Below are 11,666 nucleotides of genomic sequence, written 5' to 3'. Positions count from 1 at the left end.
GCTGGTTCGTATGCAGGCATTTCTCTTACTGGTCCAAATTCGTTCAATTCGGGACCTTGGGCAGTTGGCCCATATTGAGGCCTCTGCCTGGCATGCTAAAGAATTAAACAAAAAATTGATTAATAATAATTTCAAATGTCACATTTATCTTTTATTTGTAATAATAACTATTCTTAAGTGTTATTTTCTTTATAATAAATACTAATTATTTGTTTTACGAAATACTAAAACAATATTCAACAGCAGTAATTTATGAAGTAAGTAATTATTTTAACGTGTAAAAGTAAATGCATCTATCCAATATATTTACGATAATTATTTATTACTACAGAAACATTTGATAGAATTCTGTCATATTACGACTCATTTATTGGATTTTTTTTTTCGGTGTTGTACCAAAAAAAAAAAAAAAAAAAAAATACACACGGCATAAACGTCACGTCAAATTTAAAAACTTTCTATTTAGCCTACGTATTAAAAGAGTGATTTGCGAATGTTCTTTGTTATTATTGTTAATATTAATAGTTTGTAGCAACAACAAGTTTATGGGACTCATCTTGTGTAATTTACGGCAAATTGTATTAAATATGTATGTATATATTTTTTAAAATTCTATTTAAACATTGTGGTTCGTTTAGTACAAATCTACACAATACTGTTTTATACAATGAACATTAATGACAGAGTACCAAAATGTGAAAATGAACGTGAAATTTATTTCTGTGTTATGTCACACATTGACAGATCAATATATACATTGATAAACACCTCATTGAGTGGAATGATCTACAATAAGTTGTCGGAAAATATTTTAGTTCGTATGTAAATTCCGAGCAGCCTAACTTAAAAATGCAGCCAGCTATCATGTAATGTTTAGAATATTTTTTAAGATATTTACTTGATTTGGAACGGTATTTGAGTAAAATGTAAACTCAAACCCTCGTTACCAATTTATTTTAAGTTTGTATTTAACTTTCTTAAGATGTTCTTGCTATTTGACAATTATTAACTGTATTTTTATTATGTTATAGATTATAATTGAATCAACTTACCCCAAAATTAAAATAATCCATATAATATTCGTAAAGAAAATAACTTCCAGGAAAGAAGTATTCAACACCTGAAAACAATCATTTTATTCTTTTAAATTTAATTAAAGATGATTAGTTTTAATTTATTCTTAATGAAATAAAAAGTGATGCGAAAGAAATTAACATTATGAAAATGTTGTTATAATTTGTAATGTTTACTTTTTTTATACATTTGAATGAAATGGGGTATTTAAATGTTTGAAAAGATGCAGAAATGAAATAATAAATTGTTATTCATATGCAGAAAATACGTTTAAAGTTCAAACTGTCTCCAGAAGAAAATGACTGAAAAGTTAAATATCGTTATTGACACTAAGAAATATCTGATTGTAATTTTCGTGTTCCTAATAATTGATGTTAGAGATTTTTTATTTACAATTTGTGACAGTTTCTGTTTAGAAAGTATTTAATGAATTAAAGTTAAGTATGAAGGTGTTCTTGGTTCTTGTTAACTGATAGCTTTTACTGCTTTTCTCTATTATGAAATTCGTGTTAAATGCACGATTTTCTGATGACTAAATGGAAATATTTTCAATGTAATTATCAAATTATAAAGATTCAGAAATATTCCAACGAATTTTTGAACGTAAAACAGAAAAGAATAAAGCGCTACTTCAGCAAAACAAACAAACAAATGTAATTGCGATTGTTTTCCAGCTGAGGAAAACAATCGCAATTACATTTGTTTGTTAATGTGATTAATTTATGTTAGATTTTTCTAGAATCGTCCGCATTCAATGGAGAGAATGTATTCGCTCTCACCATATAACATTGTTATAAAAATTTTAAAACATCTGGTAGAAATTACTATTAACTTTGTTTTTGTTTTTATTGCCAACACGTTATGAAAGGTTAATATAATTATACAATAAGAATATAGTTTAACTTACTGTAAAAATTCATTTTTATTCGCAATTCGCAAATCGCACAACTTGCTTCGACAGTTGACTTCGACAATCTCCGAAAATCTATTGTTAATATTTACTTTTTATGCAACAATGGAAAACGTGCTTACGGAATGATAATCGCAGCGCGTGCTAAACATTACGCATGTGAAGTAATTTTATTTTTGGGTTTTCTCCACGTGGTCAGTTTATCGATAATGTGTCAACCCGATCAGCATAGAAAAATTTGTTCAATCGAAATTTTATACTGACAAACTCTGGTGTGTCACAGCAATTTTTACATCATTACATTCATTGCACTAACACAATGACCAAAGTTCCATTTTTTTTTCAAATTCGATAGCAAAATTGGGAAATTTTCTTCTGTTTGGAATCTTTACGTAAGCCTTTGCCAACGCGTGCCAAATAGATTGACAAGTTTGAACGTTAAAAATGTGATATATTTTAGAACAGAAAAAATTACGACTGGTTTTTTTTTTCTGTAACTCTTTCCGGCCCTGTGGGTACTAAGAGGGCATCTTATAGGCAAGCCTATTATGGGTTCGGCCAGGCCACAATGGGGCGGCCGAGTGGTGAGGGACGGGGCCCGACATATCCGGACGGACCACCCCCGAAAAGTTCCTGGGGATTTTTCGACCCGTCCGGATTCGATCCCGGGTCCCCCAGGGCAACAGGCTGCTAACTTTGACCGCTCGGCCATCCAGCCGCTAATTTACGACTGGTTTTACGTGAAATCTTTCTAATAGTAAAATACCGCATTTAGGTATGTCGCATTCACCCAGTAACAAGTATTATTTTTTTATTTATTTTTTTACTTTTTTTCTGTCATTTAGACACGAAGAGGACCTCTTTTAGCACGCCAATTATGGATTCGGCGAAATCGGACTGAACCGATTATGAACATGCACATATGACGTGTACATACACGAGCAATTTACAAGTTGCAACTTTATGTGTACGTGCTCTTTGTAATTTGACCTCTTTCTATAATACTCGCTGCGAGAGCATGTTTGAACACGCATATGGATGCGTTTGAACAAGTCGTGCTGTCACTAGTATAAAAGAGGCGCTGGCGATTGCACCACTTCAGTTAAGTTTCAAATGCGAAGCGTGCGTCTGGTGCTTTTATTTTAGTGTGCAGTTAACCGTGAAACTAAATTGTGTTATTTTTAAATTTCTAATTCGAAATGAATAAATTTGTGAAAAATCGAAGTGAGCCATCTACATCCAGTGAATCGGTTGGTAAGAAGACATGGTTGTACAATGACAGTTATATGAAGCAGATACGTGCTCAGCAAATAATTAGTTTAATTTACCACACTACACCTTTATTTGTTACTGAGAGAGTTTTATTGAAAGAACTAACGTTTTCGGCCTACTCAATAGGCCATCCTCAGGCTTAACTTTCGAAAACGGAACATTGGCGTTCCATTAAAAGAATTCATTTGTTTAAAAATTTAAAGCATCAGTAACGGAAAAAAGGAAGAACAAGATAATATATACAAATATAAATATACAATAAAATTAAAATAGTGAAAATAAGAAGTAAAAAAATAAATAAATAAATAAAAATAAAAATAAACCTACTGATGATACTTTATATAAACATAGTAGCAAATTGTTAAGGAATAATTAATGAAAAATGTATATATAAACTAAGGCAAGACTACGGACGGCCGGATGGCCGAGCGGTAAAGGTGGCAGCCTACCGCTCTGGGGGACCCGGGATCGAATCCGAACGGGTCGAATAATCCCCAGGAATTTTTCGGGGGGTGGTCCGTTCGGATATGTCGGACCCCGTCCCTCACCACCCGGTCGCCTCATTGTGGCCTGGCCGAACCCATAATGGGCCTACTAAAAAGAGGCCCTCTTAGTGCCCACAGGGCGGAAAGAGTTAAAAAAAAAAAAAAAAAAAAAGGCAAGACTACGAGGTCGTGTTAAATTTCTTGATTACAAATTTCCAAGCTGTCGGTAGGCTGTCTGCGTCCCTCGTATTTATGCATGTCTCTTCCAGCTTGCTTTTGTAAATTTCAATTTTTTCAGCGGTATTCGCTAACGTTGGGGAGCTCAAGAGTTTGACAATAACCGCTTCTTCCCATTTAATTATTGAGCCTTGGGTCTGCGCGAACTGCGAAAGTACCGTTGCGTTTGAGCCTTTTCCGACGTCATACTTGTGTTCTTTAAGTCTTATCCCTAAGTTTCTTGTTGTGACTCCAATGTAGTCTTTTTCAATTCCTAGTTCTGTGTTCTCGTAAGGGATTTTGTACACTCCTGCTTTTTCTTCCTTTTTTAGTTCTTTCAATAAAACTCTCTCAGGAACAAATAAAGGTGTAGTGTGGTGAATTAAACCAATGACAGTTATTTAAATTATGGCGTCACCTCATTGGATGGAAAGCCACAGTTCGTTGTTTGCTCTCAAGTTCTCTCCGACGAAAGCACGACGCCATCAAAATTAGCTCGGAAACTAAACATCCGGCTCCAAAATACAAACCCTTGGAATTTTTCCAAAAAAACTTTCATACCTCGAGAAATCAACAAACTTCTATTTGTAAGTTGAGGCATACTGATAAAAGTGCACTTGAAGCATCTTATCTCGTAGCATTAAGTGTAGCTAAGATGTCCAAACCCCATACAATCGCCGAAAACCTCATATTGCCTGCTGCAATTGATACGGTCAGTGTTTTAATAGGCGTGGAAGGAAAAAAATTGAAAAACACTCCAGTTTCTAACGCACAATATCGAGGCGAATCGATGACACAGCTGCCGATGTTGGCGATCAGATAATTTAGCAAGTGAGTTCGAGTGAATTTTTTAGTATTCAATTTAATACATCAACAGATGTAGCAAACGTGTCTCAGGTCTTATGTTTTGTGAGGTACGAATGCGATAGGGACACGTCAATCAAAGAAAATATGTTGTTTTGCAAAACAGTACCGGGTCTTGCAACGGGACAATGTCTTTTTGATGTTTTTTATAAAGATACGAGAAACCATACTAACGTAGATTGGACAAAATGTATTGCAGTGTGTAGTGATGGTGCAAAGGCGATAACAGGAAAGAACAGCGGATTAATTAAAATATTAAGAGATCGTCTTATACCAAGGGCGGAATGGACGCACTGCTTCCTTTACAGACACGCTCTTGTCACAAAAAATATGCCGAAAAATCTCAATCAAATTCTTTGTGAAGCTGTAAAGTTGGTTAATTTTATTAAACGCCTACCGTTACGGAACAGGCTGTTTGCTAAATAATGCGATGAAATGGGCGAAAATAAAAAAATCTCCTCTTTTCCATACAGAAGTTAGATGGTTATCGCGAGGGAAAGTGTTAATCTTACCCAACCCATAGTCGGTTTCTGAAGATTCACAATTTGGGCTGCCGGACTGTCTTGATACACCAGGTACAGATCGCCTCGGGTTCTTCAACAGCCCGAAATCGATTCTCAGAACGGTAGACTGAGGTCTTAACAGCTCAAATCATCCGACCGTCACTTTGTTATACCAGGTGTTAAAAGTATAACAAGTAGCGACACTTCCATATAAACAGTTTCTTATTCTACGCAGGATACTTGCACATAAATTGTTTTTAGTTGGTCTGCAACGTACCCATATCTCTTACACAATATATTATTTCGGTAAGAAATTGACACCATTTTGTTCACGATGCGATTCAGGATCTAAATAGCCAATTATTTCTAACACGATTGGATTTCAACAAATCTAATCGAACTTGGGCCAAAGGATATACATATAACAAATAGGAAAGATGATTGGGAGGCCGACAAAGTCTCGCTTGGAACGACTGAGGGCCGGTTTTGGTAGGTACGCAGTGCGTGCATGCACGCTTGGCGGACGATAGTGCACTAAAAAATATAATTTTTTGTACTGTAAATATAATTTACATGCCGGTCGTTATCTAACGCCTTTCGGGGAGAGAACTTTTTGAATGTTAATCGGACATGCCGCCCCTCCGTTTTCTATTTGGTCTCGAGTTTTATGTATCGAACTCCGTTTCTCGAGATTAAGGAAGGACAGTCATACGGACGGACGACTGTGAGAATTTATAAGTCCACAATTTTTTTCAAATTGCAGCCCAATTTAAATAAACGAAGAGATGCGTTGTTAATTTAAATAAATTTTTATATGCAACATATTCATATACTAAATAACAGTGGCGTGCCGTCAGTCCGAGTGCCACGTTCGGGAGACAAGTCCGGGTGGTCACAATCGGGTAAGAGAAGTCACGTCCGGGAAAAGGTGTCGAGTCCGGGTGAAAAGTGTCGAATCCGGTAAGAACGTCGCATCCGGGTGAAGAAGAGGAAATCGAAGAGGATCACCGCCTAAGCCAAGAGAACCGCAGCCGTCCGCAGCGACAAAACGGACACGGACAGCACGGTCCCTCAACTTCGGCGGCTCTCTCCTCCGATTCCTCCCCGTTCCGACTTCGGCTAGGCGGTGGCGTCGCCGTCGCAGAAGAACGGGCAGAACGCGACCAACCAGAAAATGTCAACTCGGAGGAGTTGTCATTTTCTAAATCTTCCACAGCAAGGTCTGTGACCGGATGACTCCCGAAGACCTTGGACAAGTGCACTGGACCCAGGGTGTAGCGTCGCATCATCCCGACTCCGGGAGGATGCCACGCCACGCGCACTTGGGGAAGGTCTTCTTCACCCGCTGCCTCACGCTCGTCGAGCCCCCGCTTCTCCAACGGCACGAAACGACAGACTCGTTCCGCGTCGTCCGAGGAACCCCCTCCCTCCGGCGCCACCGCCTCCAAAGCCGCACCAACGTCTTCATTCTGTAAAAAAGAAAATTTGCAATTAGTCCAGTGAAAACAAAAGCTTAAATTAATATAGACATAGAAATATAACACCTTAATCTGTTGCTGAGAAGAATATATAATTGAAAACACAAACGTTTTCAGCCCGATTAACAGGCCATCAACAGGTGAAAAACAAAATGGAACAGATACGTTCCATGTATAGAATACAAATATTTAAATCAAAATTTAGAACAAAAAATTATTTTAAAAAATCCAAGAGAAACGGAAGAACATAAAATTAACACAAAATAAAATTGAAAATAAAAAATATCATAAACCTTCCAATTCTAGCTTAAATTAATGCTTAAATTCTTCCGAGAAAAGCAAAATGCTCACCGCAGCTGCCTTTTTAAATCTAAAAGATTCGAATCCGACCATCGAACGATGTGCCGAGATTCTTCTGGGACCGATTCTCCAAGTAATATTAAATAAATTCTTACGTCTAGGGTCAATATGGACTAAGACTTACCTGAAAAATCTTCAATCTTCTCTGCAAAAGTCCGCAAACCGCAAAAAAAACCAACGCAATCCAAGAGCACACGAAAAGCACGTCTGACCACAAACACAATCGAACTGCGAATCGTCATGCGTGACGTTTTTCGAACAAACGTTAAATGACGCGTCAACAATGTTCGAATTACGTAAAAATTCGAATTACAAAAAAATCAATTTTATTTTTTAAAATTAATTTATAATTTTTTTTTTTTTAATTTTGCTTCAATCATTTTATTGTGTTCGGAATTTGACAAATAAATTATCTTCTGCATTTACATTACAATCAAATTGTCATTACAATTTGATGCACTCAGCATGAACTTCACATTATTCATTACGTACTGTACTTTTCAGAAAATTCTGAGTTCAGATTTATTTAAGAATTTAAGAACTATTACAAATATATACATTAAGAATATTTGTCTTTTAAGACAAATAGAAAAGTACGTAATGAATAATGTGAAGTTCATGCTGAGTGCATCAAATTGTAATGACAATTTGATTGTAATGTAAATGCAGAATATAAATAATAACGACTAACCCGTTACAAAGGTATACAACCACCAAAGCCGAATTATCGGGCTAGAGTCGGCTATAATAAATAAAATAATTAATATGACAATTTGGCACTAGAGCTTGGCGTTAGGCGCCATCTCTTACTAAACTTAATCTTACTAAACTTTTCCTCCAGTTCCAAATTATTAAAAATTTTAATAATAATTGCATAATATGATCAAAGGAGTCCATCTTGACATTGGTCGTAGCGAGTGTAGTTAAGAAATTTATCTCGTCTAGTAGAATGGTATGTTTCTCCTTCGCAAATTTGTTCACTTTCTTGTGTTATTTCCAAGTTCTAGTAAATTTTATCAAATGTTTTAAAGCGTGTTTTGACTGCGATGCACGGTTCCTATCCATCACTACTCGCAAGAATTTTTAAAACGACAAGGAAGTTTTCTTCCCGTCATTCACGTTTGTTAACTACTGCATTTATTACGGGTTTGTTGTTTGTCGGATGGTTATTTGTACATTCGACTAACAACTGGCATCAATGGTATCATATTAAACAAGATGCCTTTCAAGATCCTTCCCTCTTGACCATATACTGTAATCCTGGCAGATTAGGTAATCAAATGTCAACATACGCAGCTTTACTGGGATTATCTAAACTAAATAATCGTACACCATATGCGCAACATTGTAATATGATTCACCTCCGACCTTATTTTTATGTAAGTGCTGCAGAAATTCAAGAAATTCCAGAAAATAACAGGCGACATTATCCATTAGCTCCGTATTTTCGTCCTGAAGATAGTCACATCCCAACGGATAAAAATGTACTAAGTGGATATGGATTTCCCAATTCATATACGTTTTTTGATCATATAAGAAATATAATTCGCAGCGAATTTCAATTTAAGGAATTTTTAGTGTCTTATGTTCAAACATTTCTTTCAACTTTGAGAGAACAGAATCCGAAAACAATCTTTGTTGGTGTTCATGTGAGAAGAACGGATTATTGCAAGTGGTTAAAAAAATACAGCGGACGAAAAGTAAATTTACTCTATTTTAACGAAGCTTTCAAATATTTTCGTAGTAAATATAGTAATGTGATCTTCATAGTAGTTAGCGATGATCGAAGATGGTGTCGTAAATATCTAACTAAGTGGTCTGATGTAGTGGTCGCACCAACTCCTCCTGAAGCAGCTTATGATTTGGCTCTTCTATCTCAGTGCAATCACACAATTATAACTTATGGCTCATTTGGCTTTTGGGGAGCTTATTTGGCGGGTGGTGAGACTGTTTATTTCGCAGAATATTTAATGCCAAATTCAACGTTCTTAACGGATCACTTGCCTTATAATAAAACTTATCTGCCTGAATGGATCGATATTACTGCTAAGAATGCTAAAGTTTTAAATAGGTTTGAAGACGAGGATAAACAGTGCGATTTGCCTTGGTATCAAATATTTTGGGATTGGTTATGGTATAGTTGAAATCAAAGTAATAACAAATTGAGACATGGAATTTAACATGATATTTATGGATACATGATTTATCCATAAATATTTGAGTTCATTTTCATTCTAACAATTAAATATATTTTCTAATTATATAAATATGAGATTATTATATAAATTACTGTATATATAAGAAATTTGACAAATGAACTCAAATATTTATGGATAAATCATGAATTTGTTAAATTTTGAATTTAAACATTTTATGGAAAATTAAATTTATTGTAAATGTTATGAGATTGAAATATTTTGTAAGATTAAGAGACTAAATATACGTGCAATATTTGTTAAAAGTATTGCAAAAGCCAATGTAAGTTGTATTTTCCAAGATATATTCTATACAGTTTTCGCATTAAGCTATTGTATGTGCAATGTTTTTAATAAATATTTTACTGTGTTGTTGGGGCAGAATGTCCAACGTGGAGATCTTTTTCAATTCTACGTCTCGAGGCACGACCATCTCCGAAAATCGCTCGAAATTCGTTTGAATAAACATCTTTTTCATCCATTTTCGGCCATGGCATGAAATAAATCAAATTCTTAGGATTTCGCCCAATATTATTTGGCTTTTCGGAAAGATTCCTCGGTCGCCGTCGGGGTTGCGGGTTTATCGTATTAATGCAACATCAAACTGGATAAAGTTAATATTAAAAATACGGAAAAACCTTTATAATACGGCTGCCTGCGTGCTACACGTATTTGACTGCCCCTATCAATGCTGATCGCGAGTAAATTCAAAACCCATGAGAGCGTTTCATGTAGTTGACAGGGATTAAAAAAATCCATTAAAATTAGTTTTAATTTTATTCAAATCAAACCTCCCGGTTGATAATAGGCGCCGTTCTGCGCCGCCATGAAATACAAGGCTGCAAATTAAAATAAAATTTTTCTTTAGTATATGAATATGTTGTATATAAAAATTTATTTAAATTAACAACGCATCTCTTCGTTTATTTAAATTGGGCTGCAATTTGAAAAAATTGTAGACCTATAAATTCTCACAGTCGTCCGTTCGTATGACTGCCCTTCCTTAATCTCGGGAACGGAGTTCGATACATGAAACTCGAGACCAAATATAGAAAGCGGAGGGGCGGCATGTCCCGATTAACTATACATCATTCAAAAAGTTCTCCCCCGAAAGGTGTTAGATAACGATTGGCATGAGCCAGTTGATTATTATATTTACAGTATGAAAAATTACATTTTTTAGTGCACTATCGTCCGCCAGCGTGCATGCACGCACTGCGTACCTACCAAAACCGGCCCTGAGTCGTTCCAAGCGAGACTTTGTCGGCCTCCCAATCATCTTTCCTATTTGTTATATGTATATCCTTTGGCCCAAGTTCGATTAGATTTGTTGAAATCCAATCGTGTTAGAAATAATTGGCTATTTAGATCCTGAATCGCATCGTGAACAAAATGGTGTCAATTTCTTACCGAAATAATATATTGTGTAAGAGATATGGGTACGTTGCAGACCAACTAAAAACAATTTATATGCAAGTATCCTGCGTAGAATAAGAAACTGTTTATATGGAAGTGTCGCTACTTGTTATACTTTTAACACCTGGTATAACAAAGTGACGGCCGGATGTTTGAGCTGTTAAGACCTCAGTCTACCGCTCTGACATCGATTTCGGGCTGTTGAAGAACCCGAGGCGATCTGTACCTGGTGTATCAAGACAGTCCGGTTGCCCAAATTGTGAATCTTGAGAAACCGACGATGGGCTGGGTAAGATTAAAACGGCCCTCCATAAACAAAACAAAACAAAAAAAAAAATCACCGGCTGCTGTATTGCAAGTGTGATGAAATATACGACGAGCACGAAGATCTTTAATTGATGATCTTAGTTAAGAGTTAGCAATACTGAAATACGAGCGAGATTTGTGCGCAGATAATTTCTTACCATAATAAATTTACAGAGATTTAAGTGTTACAAAAGTGAGGAAAACCCGAGGAACTTTCTGTTGCCAGCCGGTTGGTTAGGCTTGAAATTGCGATCTACTACCTGTTTAGTTAATCTGACTATCAGTTGGCATAACTATTAGATAATTAATTAAGTACAGTCAAACCTGTTTTTATGCGCTCTTTTTATGTGCGATTTTTATTTGTGCGATTTTTTAATGCGAATTTTTAATTTGTGCGGTATAGTTGGCGACTAGTCTCGTGCGACTAGTCTTCGTCATGTCTCACGTTGACTTATTATAGCTAAATAAACTTATTATAGCATAAATGCACTTATTATAGTAATATTATTGCATGAATATGCGAAAAATGAAATAATTTACTTTTTAAGTCAACAAAACACCACCTGGACAAAAATATGTAAAACAGA

General features: G+C 35.7%; 1 protein-coding gene across 1 annotated transcript; it reads left to right on the top strand.

Annotated features, from left to right (window-relative positions):
* Positions 1-8,071: 8,071 nt before the first annotated feature.
* On the top strand, positions 8,072-9,314 carry LOC136976245 (galactoside alpha-(1,2)-fucosyltransferase 2-like). Its single transcript, XM_067271469.1, has one exon. The coding sequence runs from the start codon at positions 8,209-8,211 to the stop codon at positions 9,304-9,306; it is 1,098 nt and encodes a 365-aa protein (XP_067127570.1). The 5' UTR covers positions 8,072-8,208; the 3' UTR covers positions 9,307-9,314.
* The last annotated feature ends 2,352 nt before the right edge of the window (positions 9,315-11,666 follow it).

Source organism: Centruroides vittatus, unplaced genomic scaffold, assembly GCF_030686945.1.
Source record: "Centruroides vittatus isolate TY-2023 unplaced genomic scaffold, ASM3068694v2 contig_1110, whole genome shotgun sequence".
NCBI classification, from domain to species: Eukaryota; Metazoa; Arthropoda; class Arachnida; order Scorpiones; family Buthidae; genus Centruroides; species Centruroides vittatus.
The sequence above is the reverse complement of the archived record's forward strand: the minus strand, read 5'-3'. Positions and strand labels throughout refer to the sequence as shown.